The sequence below is a fragment of the Gavia stellata genome, chromosome 5 (genome assembly GCF_030936135.1).
Source record: "Gavia stellata isolate bGavSte3 chromosome 5, bGavSte3.hap2, whole genome shotgun sequence".
Taxonomy (NCBI): Eukaryota; Metazoa; Chordata; class Aves; order Gaviiformes; family Gaviidae; genus Gavia; species Gavia stellata.
Genome location: NC_082598.1, coordinates 27,104,056 through 27,120,756, shown reverse-complemented (window position 1 = coordinate 27,120,756; position 16,701 = coordinate 27,104,056). Strand labels below are relative to the sequence as shown.

At 41.4% G+C, this 16,701-nt stretch overlaps 1 protein-coding gene across 1 annotated transcript in view; it reads right to left on the bottom strand.

The window, feature by feature from the left end:
• Nucleotides 1–16,701, bottom strand: part of LIMCH1 (LIM and calponin homology domains 1) — a 182,747-nt gene that overhangs the window by 66,505 nt on the left and 99,541 nt on the right. The window contains exons 4-6 of the mRNA XM_059818246.1: nucleotides 9,029–9,135; nucleotides 5,616–5,646; nucleotides 2,483–2,593 (exon numbers count right to left, since the gene is read on the bottom strand). Of these exons, the coding sequence (XP_059674229.1) occupies nucleotides 2,483–2,491 (9 nt within the window). The 5' untranslated portion in view covers nucleotides 2,492–2,593; nucleotides 5,616–5,646; nucleotides 9,029–9,135. The remainder of the gene's footprint in view (nucleotides 1–2,482; nucleotides 2,594–5,615; nucleotides 5,647–9,028; nucleotides 9,136–16,701) is intronic.

Sequence of the window (16,701 nt, the reverse complement as noted above, 5' to 3'; positions counted from 1 at the left end):
TCACAGACGGGTACTTGTTCTGCTCTGAGCAAACGTCATCTCCTAAATGTTATCAATGGGAAAAAGAAAGTGGTTATCTGTGGGACTGATAACACTGTAACACAACACACAACAGCACATTAGTCTTTCATATTATCTAATTAAAAACACAGTATGTCACCAAGTGATCATAAAAGTGTGATTACTAAATATAAGATGCATTTCTCCAGGAAGTTCCACCCACTAAATATAATCAAAAAGCCATGGATGCTTTGTCATTGGGAATTTCGCGTTTAAAAGTAAAGAATGCGTATCCAAATAGTTAATGAAATTAAAAACAGAGTAGCTTGAATAAAATTAGAAATGAAGAGCCCTTTCAGTATGAGAAGTAGAAAAAGATGAGTCTGAGACAACTTACATCTGAACTGTCTTTTGATTGGCTTATTAAAGAAGGAGGGCAAAGAGGATTTATAACAAAAAACCTAAACCAGACTGAATTTATGGTTGATTTAATTATTAAATTCAGTGGAAAACAATGCCAGTAGAGTGTGATAAAGTGTCTTTTCATCACTCGAGTTCAGCTATAAAGAACATCAGAGTGTTGCACAGCATGATTAACATGTTTTATTTTACAACCAAATCCTCGTCATAATTCAGTAACAGACAAGCCCACAGTTGCCAGTGGGGAATACTGCAAGGGTACAGGAGTAGGGAGGTGACCTTAACATAAGATGCCAGTGGCCCTTGTAACAGTACCACCTAAACAAGACTTTTCAGGACTGCAAAGTGCTCTGTTTTTACATTAAAGGAATATACAGCTTTCAGCCTTTATGAGATCTCTACTCTGCTCCCAGCTCCAACATCTGCAATGAATCAAGTCCCAGCCTCTTGCTTTTGTCCTCGACCTGCAGCGCTCTGCACTGCCCCGCCAGGCACTCCACGATCATCAGCTCCCTGGAGAATGCTGCCTTTTGGCCCCAGCCTACTTCATCCCACAAAAGGGCTCAAAACGGGACCTCCAAAATGCTCTGATGATTAGTTTGATGGGTAAACATCACCTGGAAAAAGAGGAGCCTCACACTGCGAGATTAAACATTAAAAACTAAACCACGACACCATGTGGCACCAACATTATAATAACCTGCACTTTGGCCATTTTTCTGCATTAGCTCCCTTGTCTGTCTTTATTTCACCTTTCAGACTCTTTGGAGTAGGGACTGCTCCTTCCCTGCATCTTCTATTTGGAAACAACTCAAGTATTAACTTCATTTCTTTATTGTTTGGTCTTAGCCATATTACTCATGAGTGACAAAGTCCCGAGCGATTAGCACAGGTCATTTCAAATGAAGACCAAAATAAACCTCTACAGAGAAGCAGGATGTTCTCTTTTCCTCTCCATTTCCACCTGCTTGTTCACAGGAACTGGGCTCACAAACAGGGATTTTACCCAGCTAGTTAAAGCCCTCTGGTCACACTAGGGTGTAGGAACTTCTATCAGTCAGCCACTTCTATCAGTGGCACTCCGGGGCTGGCCCTCTGAGATCCCAGAATGAAGAGCTGCAGCTGGTGCAGATGCAGTAGCACAGAGCTCAAGGAGAGTAAAGAGCAAAGAGTCTCCCATGGTCCCCAAACCCTACTGCCTGTGGTGACTAGACCATTACATTAGATGAGGAGGGAGAAGCAGGCACGAAGCTCTCTGTGGGCTGGAGAACATATCTGCATGGCCTTTCATGAGCAGTATGTCCAACACTTGCAATCCTAGCACTGGGTGCTGCCACCTTCTCACATGCCTGCTCCTTGCCTCTTCCATCCCCAGTAAATGCATGCTTGGATATCAACGCTAACCATTACGGGGGTAAGCATCTCATGTCGAGGTTCAGGGCGTGCTGGAGTGCTCAAGCAAAAGTCCCCAAACCACCCTACAGCAATCACAACTCTTCCTTCCCAACAGAGTTCAGCTCATCATAAACCACCAAATACCATTTCAGCCAGAACTTAGAGCTTGGCAAAAACACAGATTCATCATAACTGAACATAAACTCCTCCTCCTACCTTTCAGCCTTATTTAGATACTTCGGTTTGATGCTTTACGTTGCAACTTAAAAACAAAAGAGCTGCCCATGAGACCAAATGTTTTAAAGATGAAAAATCTCTGCTTCTGTGAGTCTTGCCACCTTACTTTTGAGTCTCAGCTCTTCTAGCTGAAACTCTGTGTCATAAATGAAAATAATTCAACCCAAAACCTATGGAAATGAAGATGACAGAGCCACAGGACAATTCTGAAGCCCTGCTTGACATCACGTGCTGCATCATTGATATCACCACAAAGGTGGCTGCTGTTCATGGCTTGGTAGAGTCAGAAACATTTTCGAAGGAGTTAGGGGTTTACTAAGTAATTTGTACTCCAGCCCCCTACTTCTCTCATATTTAGCAACAAACAGGTTATTTATGAAAGTAATAATTTGAATGAAATTTCCATTCCCAAAACATAACAAAAAGATACCTTTCTCATTTGTGCCAGCAAACCTTCAAACTCCTTCAGGTTCAGGGTTGATCCACTATATGACGTGCAGCTGTTTGCCGCTTTCCCTAGCCAATAAATGGTGACTAATACCTGCAGAAGTTAATAAGAATTAATTGAAACCATCTACACAGTAACTTAGCTAAATTTACTTCCCTTCAGCACCTGTCGTTTATTCTAAACTGCACAGCAGCACAAGATTTTGTTATAAATCAGAATTGAAAGGGAAGCGTCTGTCAGTGGTTAAACATAAATACATTGGGCAACTATGAAAATTTAAGCAGTCCTACAAAATATGTAACTTAACACATTATCTTCCTGGTATTTTTATAAAAAAAATGAAACTGTTATGTCTGCCTGGAAAATAAACAGCAAAAATAAATCTGAATAGAAAAACTAGGCAACATATTTGAAACGGTCTAGAAGACCCACTTATAAATATACCTGTTTATAAATCCAACAAGAAAAAAAGCCCTAAAGAGTACTAACACTAGTGGTCATTAATTAAAACCATTAGGACTAATGGAATAAATAAAATACCTGAAATGTGTGCCTGCCTATTTCAAGGACAGAAAAGGTAGTTCCATTTTTAATCACCTTAATGTAATTAACCAGATGACACGGGAACATTTACTTCCAGGCTTCTGCTAGTTTAAGAAATGCTTAGCCCAAAATTAATCAAAAACCATGAGCATCTAGTTGTTTCTATCAGACTAAAGCGGAAGAGTTAGTGGTTTCATTCAAGTTCTGACTTGACGTCTCTTCATAACTCAAAAGTCACATCAAAACTAAGATGGAAAAAAAGCCAAGAACTGCTCTTGCCAATGTTCATTTACCCTCTCACTCCGTTAGGTAGCAAAGAAATCTGATCTGACACTGCTGGTGCTGCACTTGTTTTGGGAAAGGAGAAATTAAGATGCTCAGGATGGTCAAATCCAACACCTCCAAAAATGCTGATATTTATATCATGCGGGGAAAGCAAACAGTCTTTCTCTGCACCCACACGTGTCTCCACTTAAAGCAATGTCTTTAATGGTACCTGTGCAGCAGCAATTTGGACTGCAAACTGATTGTCAAAGGCAATTCAGTTCAGTGTTTTGCACTGGTTAAAAATGTCAGACCGTCACCTCAGAACTTAGGACTTTTTCTCATTTAATGCTCATTATTTCTGCATATTCCGTGACATTGCAAAGTATTTAACCGCAGAACAAACGGGAAATATTTTGATGTGGAAAAGATGTGCAACCAATAATAAATAATAGTTGCCATTGACCTTCTCAAAAAAGTTAAATAAACTGAAATCTAGTATTTTATGTTTTGATGGGACAGGGCCATGTAATTCATACTATATAGTGAACTAAAGAAAATAGGACTAGGAGAAATCCCAAGCGGGCATTGGGGACAGACGTCTCTGTCAGACTCTTCTTCCCTAAAACATGCACCCACATTCCTTCAGTGCTTCTTCCTCAGTCACATATGCTATACTTCTGATCAGCCTTTTGTCATCAACTTTCTCTAACATCCCCATTTCTCATTTAAGTGTGATGTCCAAAAATCAGACACAGCACTCCAGCTGAGGCCCTGCCAGAAAAGGATACAGGATGTGTCATACCGATCCCCTGTTTAAAAACAACTGTGGTGCATAATGTAAAATATAATATATTTTATATCTAAATATAGTTTATATTTCCCATGCCACGAAAAAAACTGAATAGCATTTTTAATAAAGTTCAGAAAATTTTCCCTTGTTTTTAAAATTACATCCAAATTGATACTACTGTGCTGAGGGAAAGGAGGTAGTTTCGCCAATACTGACTTTTTTTTTGTCTTGAAACAACCTTTATCTGAGCTGTTTTCCTTCAACCAGCACTACTCAACAAATTTATGCGAAACATTCTTACAGTACATGTTCTCAAGTTAAGTGAAAACACTTGCAAATATAGTATTCCTAGCAACCACGAAACTGTCCAATTCATTTTGCCATTCAGTTCTCTGATGAAGGTTGTGGTATTTTTATTTACTTCTGCTAGCATTTAATCACTTTCTCTCTTGTTCCTTTCTTTATCCATTTTTTCCCCCCCCAATAATGTCACATTTGCAAGCAATTCTGACTGGCTGCCAGCCGAGATTGTAGGATCACGCACCTGGAAAGCATATATTGCCTACAAGCACATTGTGGAGGATACTTTTGAAGCGTTACCTTTAAAACAATACATCTGTAGAAAGATATTTAGCCAGCACCCACAAGGGTGCTAAAATGCCAAAGCTGAACTCCTCCCCTGCAACTTTGTGTGCTGGATGCAGAACATATTACTCTAATGATGATGGGAAAGACAGGATGAAATAATTTGGGTTTTCTTTATTTTGGGGGTTTTTTTAAATTTATTTTTTTACCTGCAGTCACGATTACTGGCTTGCAAAGTTAATAGGAAAAGGTCTTGGCATTTCCTAGCAGTTTATAGGGATGTGAGCCAAATATAAAATGAATAGCAGTTTACAGCTGACTAAGGACAGACAGCTTGCTAGGCTTTAGGATAGTAACTAACTCTGAGACTAGCAAAGTTTAGCCGTTTTCTTTTCTACTTAACACTTACAGGATCCCTTATCATTGCTATTAGTTTAAATCAACAAGAAATTAAAGTTAAATGGAATTAGCCTTTCTGGGAAAACACTCATTTATTTGGAAGAACAACAAGAAAGCTAGCAAATCTGACAGTAAAGACTTGCATCCAGACCTAATGATCATTTAGCTTCATTTTAAATACTTTGTGCAAATTTACTTTATGCCTATATATTCATGAAAGGCTACAAAAGCGTAGCTTCATGGGTGCATCAGACCATTCCCAGTGAAAACCATGATGGACAGCACAGAGATCGTGTTCTTTATCCCTTAATTAAGCAGAGGCAAACATTCTCCATTATATTTGCATCATAAGGCTGCTTTGCCATAGCAGCTCTACCAAAGTTTGCAGTAGAACCTGGTTAGGTTTGTGTTCAGAAGAACTTTTCAGCGATACTCCTCTATACTGTTTCTACTGACATAATTCTTGCTCAGGCCAAATACAGGATTAATCAGACAAGAAAAAAAAAAAATTACTCCAAGTCATATACTTACATTTTTCAGCTTCCTACTATAGTCAATGTTCCTGGTTGCACACACACACACAAAAAAAAAAAAAAAGAGGAAAAAAAATAATCAGAAAGCAGACACACTTTCCAAGAGCAGTGTATGCAGCAGATCATGTTTTCCCTAACAAATGCCTGCAGAATGCTTTTGCTGTCTGGAAACACATGAAAGCTAAGAAGATGTAGTTCACACATTCATTTATTCATAACGTGGGAGTATTTTGTCACCATTACTTCAATCATGAAATTAGAATTCTGGAAGTACAAAAAGAAAAAGTGTTTATAATGGTCCCACAGTAAAGTAGGACAGTGCCAAAAATATTTCATTTAAACAGTGTTGCTGATTTCTTTAAAAAAGAAGACCAAAGTCCTCAGTGCTAAAATGCATTCTGCAGTAATCCAGCGGTCAGATTCTGCTTTGTGATAAATCATGCAACCCATACAGATTCTGGAAGCAACTGAACATGCATAGGAGACTGAGGAAATCATCACCAAACATTAAGGAAATAGGGCAGGTGCTTCTGTGGAAACAAGCATCACAAAGAACAAAGGAGACGGGTGAAACAACAAAGATCCTGCCACTTACAATAGAACCTGCTGAGGAAAACAAATTTTTTTTTTTAATGTATACTCGAGCATTCACACTGAACATTGGCATCCTTCTCAATGTATTTTTTCACCAACGTTCATTAAAGGGTGGAAGTTTTGTGTTAGAAACAACAAAGCACAAAGTTGCGCAAACATAAACAACATTTCAAAATTCAGCAGAGACCATAAAAAAAAAATTGCAGGAAATGTGTATAATGTTTAGGTGCTGAAAAATACCTAAGACTACTTCAGTTTTAGTAAAGATTGTCTCCTGATTATTTATAACAGAATTGCCTTCTACTGTAACAGTAAGTTACAGTCCACTCCAGCATTAAAGGTTACCTGACAAAACCAAAAATAAATGTACTTAAATGTGTAAGAAAAACAAAAGACTAAATATAGGCAATGCTAAAACAAAGTATTTTTGATAACATCTTTTTTAAGCCAAAATTTTATCCACCAATACCCACATGCTAAGAAAAATAAAACAGTCCTTATTTTTTTCTTAATAAAATAGCAGTGGAAAAGAGTCTTGTTTAACAAGTCAGGAAGAAATTCTTTACAGCATTAGCTCATAACTTTTATAAGCTCAATGATCCAAAAAAAATAGATCTAATGCATACCTCAATTAACATCTATATGAAAAAAATTGGTTAAAAATATCGTTATCTTAATCATGTGCAATAATGCCATATTCATCCTTTACCACAGAACAAATACCATTTTTACCATGTTTAAAAAATAACCCAGAAGACTTCGAAGATGGGGGGGAAAAAAAAATCACCTTCATGCTTTGGGAACTAGCTAGAAGATGACAATCTTGAACATATTTCTCTACAACAGTCATGGACTTGGCTTGTACACCTCAACTCAGTTACTCAGCGTGAACTTGGACAGTGCTAGGAAAACATTTGGCTCATTTCCACAGCTGCTTTCTCTGAAGAGTTGATGGAGGAAAAAAAAAAAATCCATGCCAGCGAGACACTTCACGTCTATCTAGCATCACATTCAGTGGAGGGCCAAACCAGCTCCGCAGAGTTTATTATTCCTGGTTTAACTTGCTTATGTGCTGGACAGCTCTCCTTGGAGCTCCATGCTAGTCCCAGCCTCTCAATCTGCCTCCTCTGAGGTGCTCCACCATCCTCAACCCCAAAAGATCAAGCTTCTTATCAGAGGAGACCCCTTCTCTCTGTTTTATATGGAGATTAGGGGTTTATATGGAGATTGGGGATTGTTTTGTGACACTCTCTCCAGCCACTCATTGTCATAGTTTTACAGGACGTCGTGAAGAACCTCTTTCATTGCAATATTACCAGATTTAGAAGAAATATATTACATAGTCCCCTCTCACTGGTATGTACAGGTGAGAAGAACCTCATATTAGAGCCAGAAACTTGGAAGGCAGCAAAAAGTGGGAGACCATACCTTAAAACAAGGAAAGTGGCCAATTTGACTTTCAGAACCTTTCAAATTTTCCCAGACAGTGCTTGAACAACGTGAAAACTTGCCCAGCTTCCACTGCCAGAAGGGAAAAAAAAATAGAATGCCACTGAAATTTAGTAAATTGTTTCCATACACTTTTCTAAAGTGTATGGATATGTCTGACCAGGATTTCGTTAGTGATCTTTTTGGCCAAATCTTTTGGCCAAATGAAAAAAGGTCATTAAATCAACTCAGCAGTATTTGCTTGACTGTAGAGAGGTAACTTTTTAATTTTACACATCATAGACCCAAAAATTTCAGGAAAACTTCTAAATAATACCAATTATAAATGTTGATAATTTTATGAAAGTGTGGGGTGGTCTTGTTTTTGGGGGGTGGGGAGCATGACTGCCATTAATATAAATGAGAGAAAAATGCAGTTTGACTGCTTCTGTTCCTCTAGCCCACAACGAAAAAGTCTTTCCTGAAAGGGACAACAGTTCCTATTTAAGACCTCAATGTATGACTACATGGACTTTGATTCAAGCCTGCTCTGTATGACCTTAGGCAAGTCAGTAATTCTTTTTGTGCCAGTTTCACTTCTATATTTTAAATGACTTTGTGGGGTGAAATGCTGAAAATACAAGCATTGGAGCCTAAGCACCTAGTACTCTTTGCAGTGAGGGATGTGCACAAACCATGGCTAAAAAGCTGTTGTTTAAAAGGAGATTTTTAAAAAAATGACTTCACACCCCCAAAACCATGAACCGGTTATTAGGAAGGAGAACCTCTTCATATGCGTGTGGTAATTTGCGTAGTAGTAGGCGCGTGGCTTTGGTGAAAAAGTATCTAAACTGTGGCATTTCCAATCCACACAGTTCACACAGACAACCTCAGCCCAAATATCGTGTGTCAACCTATAGTTCTCGTTAGAAAATAAACAGACCGTGCTCATGTCTGCACCTTGTAGAGGCTGAGAGACCTATAAATGTCCTATAATGCATCTTCAAAACAGTTTAATCTGAAATAACAGAGCTGTGATTTTTTTTCCCCAGCCTACATAGTTCATTAGTTGGACAGACAAAAAAGAATGCCATCAATTCAGACTCAGGAAAACCCCTAAGTCCCACAGAATCTCATTGCTTAACTAAAAACGGTATTCCAAAAAAGCTGTGGTTGATCTCTCTGGGAAAAATAACAGCCCTTAGAGAAAGCCTGTTGAAGGGAACAACATATTCTTCCCAGCACTGAAGGCTTCCCAAGCCTCAGCTTCCTCTTTGCTTTATACAAATGAAAATTTTATAGCCTTTTTGCTCATCCTTAAATATTTACTATTGCATCACATGCATCTGAGGTTGTAACATGCTAATCGCAAACTGCTGTTGTACTTACTTGATGGTTACTCTGTTTGATGTGTCCTGCAGATCACCAGGATCAAAAAGCTGAGATTCTTTAAGTCCCAGCTCTTTGCAGCCTCTTAAGAATAAGATGATATTATCCTGAAACGAGGCAAAAAAAATACAACAACACAACTTTTAGCTCTTCTTCATTGAAAAAAATAATCCTACTGAAGCAACCTCTCCCTGACCTCAGTAACAGCTCTGAAACACAGAGTTGTATCATTAGTTAAATGAAGAACCAAAGACATTTCCAGTCACATAATTCAAGGAGTCAGTACATGTTTTGTTTGGAAACCAGATAAATATGAAACAAAACTTTCTTCTTTTTTTTAATTTTAAATATGTAACTGCAACAAGCTTGCTGACTCTTCTCTTTCCAAACCCAGATGTTGGCAACTTCTTTAACTGAAAAAGCCCTGCTAATTTCCCCACCTACTGCTCTAGGCTGCCAGCACAGCACTTCAGCATGTTACAGGGCAGAAAAGGAAAGGCTGGATTTCTGAAGGGAGCCGGACGGGTAGACATGAAACAGCCCAACGCCATTTAAGCAAGCAGTTTCTTCAGAAAACATTTTGCATATCGATACGAACAAGCCAGTTACTCCTAGTCAACACAACCAGTCTCTTGCCTCTCCAACCTTAACCAGCCAGAAGCCACTGGGAAAAGTGGTAGGTGCCTTCCACCCAAAAAAAATGCTTGAAGCTACGCTTTATATGACCATTGTCTGTAAGAAGAAACAACACCAATTTTGTAACACTTTTTATGGAGGATTTACACTTTTCGGAGTGTAAAAAACAAAAATCAATAACTAAGAGAGATTATGCACAAACTGATATAAGCCTCTTTCAAACCACATGCGAGTGATGACACATGGGTTTGCACCGAGGGGATTAAATCTGAATGTGTGCATATACATTTAATACATGTTTTATACTTACGCGTATGCATGTACACCGCCCCCCTTTTATAGAACCAGTGACTCTTTCTTATGCAAATAAATCTTCAAGGTCAGTAGAGAACGCGTGTTTAGATCTATACGTTGCTAGATCAGCAACTGCAATGGTAAGTGTGTGGACAAGTAAGGATACAACGTACAGCTTGATATTCTCTGAGGCCTCTCATCTCAAACCTCCAACTGGAGGTAAGCTGCCACGTGAAGAGTTAGAGAGAAGAACCACAGCGTGGGGCAGAGACCTCCGTTTTTGTAAAAACTGGGAAGCAGAGGAGCCTGGGCAGCCTTCAGCTCTTGCCCACCCTGTGTGACAGAGCAGGATTCGCGAGCAGAACTCTCTCCACATCTGCTCCCAAGCTTTTGTTTGGGTGGCACGGCTGCAGCTCAGTGAGAGCAGCCCTGTTTATTCTGTCGGGGCGCAGCGATCAGCATGCTAATCGCTGCGGCTCTCTGCATGCCAACGCTCTTGCACACAAAGCTCGCTGTCACCAGCCACACCGCAAAAAAATATGGACTTGGAAATTTAGAGGAGTCCAAATCTCCCTTTCTTCCCTGGCTGAAACTTAACAGCTCTGGAGAGGAGCCAGGGGGAAAGGAACAGCAGTCGAGGGAGCAGAGAGCCCATAACCCAGAGAGACAGCATCACTCATGACATGAAAAGATGCTTGCAAAATTCCCCATCTGGCTTACTGTTTGCGTTACAATTTTTCCAACTGCAACTTGAATAACTCTGGTGTTTAGCCTTTGATTGAGGACAGTTCTGGTCACTTCCAAATGGTGGGTGGAGCGATGTGTAAATCTAATAAAAATGCAAAAGCATTAAAAAAAGGTTCCTAACAGTATTTCCTAACAAAAATATACAGGACACAGCAACCTAATAGGTTTAGAAAACAATCAAAGGAGGGGGAACTCCGGGGATAACTAACTGCACCCATCTTTATGCCAACAGTTCACATCCAAGTTATGATAAGCAGTAACAAAAATACAAGCCATTTGGCAGCCATGTCGTCTGGAAACTCAGTTCTTCTGTTAATGAACAAATGCCCACTTCTCAAAAAACCCCAGTGTCACCACCCTATGCCTGCTTTCGTACTGTCTTTTATTTTGACGGTCATCAGAAGAATAACGTTTACCAACAGTCACTAACACCATCACCCAAACAATTTCTCAGAAAGCTGGTATCTTACATGGGCATAAATAACCATGCATGTCAACAAGACGCAATCAGTCAGCACTTGAAGTTTTTGCTTCTGTTAACAATCTCATAGTTTTATTTCCCAATGGTCCTAAAAATGGCAATTTGTTTAAAAGGTATTAAAAAAGAAAAAAGCCAGCAAAGAAATTGTTTTCAAGTGACAGATACTCAGGTAACCCTGCCTAGGCTGCATATCCCCAAGCCAAAATGTATCTCATACTACTGCAAAACTAAACTTCTCCTCGTCTGCTTCAGTACAGTTGAAATTTGTATTTGTTAGTTCTATTGAGACACTGGAAAAGAACACTCCTAAGCCACTAAAAGGAGAAAGGAGTCTTATCATGAAGACCCAGCTCCCAGGAAAGCTTCCTCTCTGGATTACTACACCTTGCATTGGCCAAGTCCTGGTTTCTTCAGTTCTCAGAAAACGTTGCTTAAATTTTTTGAGAGAAATTATAGTTCCGTATCTGTTAGCTGTAACTACACAATTCTTTTAGTCGCCTATTCTAAAGTGCCACTTCTTTGCTGCTGTTGAAGAAACTAAAAGAGAAAAAAAAACAACCCAAAACATTTACAAGCAGCAACATATAGAAAACATCCTTTCCTTAAATACGGGGCTGAAACCACACATCCAATGTGCATGTCCAGCTCCTTACAACTTGGCAGAGCTAAACAGGTCACACAAATGGGTCACGCTGCAATGGCAAGGATCGCAGCGCGGCCAGCTGCCGTGCCTCAGCTAACGGGGCGGTGCCTTTTACCGTGGTCTCGGAAGACACAGGACCAGAACTCAGTCCCTCTGGCAGCCCTTACAAGACACTAACACAATTTCCTCCATACATTAAACGGAGATGATACTGCCTTTCTCTGAGCGGTTACTTGCTGCAGCTGCAGAACTGGAGTAGATGAAGGATGGGTCACTTGGTCAGCACGTCGTTTCCCACAGCCCCAGAGGACTTGCAACTGCCTCCCACCAGCTCCTCTTGGTTTCAGTCCACACCACTATTCAATCAAAAATCTTCTGGTTTTTGTCCTTGTACACCCAGAGAAAGAGCAAGCTTACAGATTACAGTCTAAATTTCTTTTGCAAATTTTATCTATTTTTTGTCTATAAAATTTTATATCTATAAATCTATAATCTATAGATATGTATAGATGTCTATAAAATTTTATCTATGTTTTCTCTATAAAATGACATAGACTCTAAACAGGCCGCTTACAGAAGACAAATGCTTCAGCGTGGTGACAGACAGAGGACACAAGCACAGCATGCATTGATAGGTTAAACCCCGACCCTTTTCTGCTTGCCTAAGCAGAGTCCTGACAGTTACTATTAGATCAGCACTATAAGCAATGTCATTTACTTGTAAGTATTAGAAATGCAAAAGTTATTACGGTAAACTTTTTCTATGCTGAATTTCAGAACAGAAAGATTAACCAATACACAAAACATTACCAACTCTCGGGCAAAGCCAACCACGAACCAGCAAGAAGGGTGGAGAGGAGCAGGGAAGGATGAACAGGAGCGTGGGGCACTGGCTCTCTGAGTCCTGAGTCAGAAGGACGCATGGGAAGGAAGGCACTGTAAAGCTGCTCCTACTCACACAACTGCATTTCAACACTGTCACCTTTTCAGCCTTTCAGGTGTGTAAAACCTGCATGACTCACCTCTACAAAATCACTTTGCTATGATAACCACCTGCAGGTAATGCAGAGAGAATGGGAGGCAGAGGGGTTACACCTCCATGAAGGTGGAGGGAGCGTGGAAGAAATCACAGAATCACAGAACCATTAAGGTTGGAAAAGACCTGTAAGATCATCAAGTCCGTGAACTAACACCACCATGCCCACTAAACCATGTCCCACAATGCCTCGTCCCCACTTTCCTTGAACACCTCCAGTGATGGTGACTCCACCACTTCCCTGAGCAGCTTATTCCAGCATTTCACCACTCTCTCAGTAAAGAAATTTTTCCTAATATCCAGTCTAATCTAATAATCTATCTAATAATATGCTGCTTACTTGTAACCATTTTTTTTGCTGTTTTTAAAAGACTGATAACCCATGTGCTATAAATATGAAAAAATGTTCACTGTATAGCATTAGGTCATTTTCCTCTCACACAAAGTTGAGCACAAAATCCTGAACCCTGTAAAAAACCCCCAGAAATTGGCAGTTGTGCAGGACAGACACCCTGGAAAGCCACCACAAATTCACACAGTAGCACTGCCAACACACAAGATAGTTCAAGCTAGTGAGAATCAAATATTCACAGCAGGCAAATTCTCTCCATAGGATCTGCTGATCAGATGCAATGGCAAACAGCTTGAATTTGGCCCACTTCCATTCCTTTCATCTGCCACAATAGTATACAAAATATTCTCACTGTATCCCCGCTGCAAATCGGACCTGTGGCTTATCACTGTGGAACCATCATTTGTCAGATGTGCTACTACATGGCCTGGATGAGATATACAGATAAACTCGGGGAAAACAAAAGCAAGCCAAGCCGTATGTCTGCACAGAACGCTGAATAAAATGCCAAGTGCATGCCACTTTTGCAAGTTGGAGATATTATTAGTTGCCAGTAGCACCACGCTGTTTTGCAGGACAGCTGCAGACAAACAGGTGGCCTTTTTCATTTCTGGAATGCTGAAATTTTCCCTGTTCCAGAATAAATTGGAAGATTTCTAAAAATATATATATGTTTCCAAACGGCTTTTCTGAGCAATTTCCGACACAGACTTTTAAAAGGATTTTGTTTACTCTCAACATTTCTTCCCAACTCCCTCGTTTTTCCATTTTACATAAATAATTAGCAGTGATAATTTAGTTATATAAAAGCAATGGATCTTGACTGATTCACAAGCAGATGGAAAGGAAAGACTGAAATACTGAGCTCAAGTCCACCAGGAAAGAAGTTTTATCAGAGAGGCTGGGAACTTTTCATGTTTTCATATACATACACACACACACATATTTATGTTTTACTGTTTATCCAATATGCTTTGCTGTATATGTTGCACTATATATGTGTTTTACTGTTTATACAGTATGCTTTACCGTGTATACAGTAAACCTACACTTTCACAAAACACTGTTTTCTGTGACAGATTCCAGATCAACAGATCGTAGTCAGGACACACTAGAAACCTGGGATGCGTCACCTCCAGAAGAGGACGGGTGACGGCACACCAGACCGAAGGCAAGCCCCACCGCAGCCCTACGGGGACACAAGGCTGCGCGCACCCCGAGAGGACTCGGGCACACAACAGCCTCTCCTAGTGCAAATGCAGCGCTACACGGGGACAAGCAGAACGCGAGCGACCGCGGGACCCGGGCGGGAAAGCAGGACTTACCAGCCCGTCAGTCCGACCCGATCCTCGCCTCCCCGAGCGCGATAAACCCACGGAGCGGCCGGAGTGACAGCCGGCCGGGCCGGGGCGGCCGGCAGCCGCGCAGCTGCCGTCGGCGGGGGCTGCAAACCCCGAACTCCGCCCACCGCCACCCCCGGGGCCGCCGAGCGGCAGCGCGGCCCCGGACACCACCCCACAGCGCGGGACGCGCCAGGGCTGCCGGGGGGCGGCGGGGCCGGGGCTGCCGGGGGGCGGCTGGCTCCGCGCCCCCCTCGGGGCCGCGCTTCCCGGCACCCGCGCGGGCAGAAAGCGGCAGAAGGGCAAGGCAGGAACCTGATCACCCTCTGTGGAATCGTGCGAGTCCCGAGGGCAAAAAACGGGCCCGGAGAATAAACTCAGAGATGGTTGTATTGGAAGGGCAGGAATAACGCCGGCTGGCAGGAGCTGGAGCTGTAGCAGGCGGAAGGCAGGCTGCAGGGGCAGCCGGGAGGCGGGCCAGGCTTGCCGGGAGCACCAGCAGGCCAGAAAGCCCGACAAGCAGCACCCTGAGGAGCTCAGCGGAGAAGATGGCGAAGCCTGTCTTTGCAAAGAAAGCCGAGCCCTCTTCTGCTTCTTTTTGGGCAGTCAACAAGGAAAAGGTGTGTCTCCTCAAAGAGCAGCCCCGCTCCCTTAACAGAAAGGCAAAAACCACCTGAAAAACGGTGAAGAAAATGGGTCTGTCAGGAGCATACTGCAACTACAGGAAAGGCACCAGCAACCCCAAACGCGGCTCTAAGCAATCTTCAAGTAATATCTAAGACTGACAGAAGATGTTCAGTACCAGAGCCCGAAGGTCTAGCTGGAAGTGCCAAACTCCCACCAAGGCGCTTAGATCCTGCTGCTTCCAACCAGGCTTACTAGGTCGGAAAACTGCAAGCTCCTACAGCAAGAAGATAGTGCGCAACTTCAATACCACTACTTTACGCTACTTTGGTAGAGTAAAACGTACCCTCCTTTGACAGTGTGAAGGGAAAGCTGGCCAAAGGAAAGAACATACTCCATTTATCTTTTCAGACAGCTGCCCTTAGCATTTTTGGCATTCAGCAAAATCTTTTGCTAATGGTTGCAACCATTAGTCTCATAAAAAACACAAGCACATCCAATCCACATTAATAAACTGAAAATAAGCAACAACAACAAAAAACCCTCAAAATCATGCTGTGAGAATTGATGGGGGGGCTCTAAAAAACAAGCTCAAAATAAATGAAATGTGTTAAGCAAATCAAATTATGAGTACACGTGTCCTCCAGATATCAAAAAGCACAATGTTTAAAATTAAAAGCTTGCAATTCTTTGAGAAAATCAGAAGTACAGCAGCACTACTCAAGAAATTGTCTTTGACGCTTTCCTAAATCTGTCCTTCACCATCAGATTATTTGCTTTTTAAGATCTTTGCCCCGTAACAGATTTCAACCACATTTATAAGCTTCTTACGCAATGCAGTGTATTACTATCATTTGTATGATGGTTATAACTGAAATGCCCAAAAGGGAATGGCTATACTGTGTATAATGAAAGGCAAATGCAAGGCGCTCAGAATATAAAACGGCACTGCAGGTCCTGGGCAGGTAGTGAAAATTTCATGCTGGGTACAGAATGGATGACATACCTTATTTCTGTGAATTTTTAAAACGAGCTTAAAATCCCTGCAGCATGGTATGATGGAAGGGAAGAGACACTGTGGACAAGAAAGGAGAAGGATAACAGGGAAAGAGAGAAGAAAATAATGGGAGGGGACCATATGAAAGAACATGAGCAAGAGCAGCCTTCAACTCAACAGGCAAAAGCAAACCACGGGAGGGTGGGAGGGGTGCACACAGCACGAGCACAAGGCTGACCCTATGACTTCACTAGTTAAGTAGGTCCTGATATTTCTCCTTGCTGCATCAGGTCATTATCCCTGAAGGCACAAATAAAGCATTTAAACAAATGGGGGCTCAGTCAACATCCTCGTCTTTGGGGGAGAGAGCAATCAGATGATGTGCATTCCCTCAGATTTACCAAACCCACGATACACCCAGAGTAAGATAGCTTTGTTTACAGCAATGGAGACGAAACATAGGCAGGCAGGGAAAAAAGCCCAAAGCATTTCCAGGCTATTCACTGGCTCTGATGCTGATGAA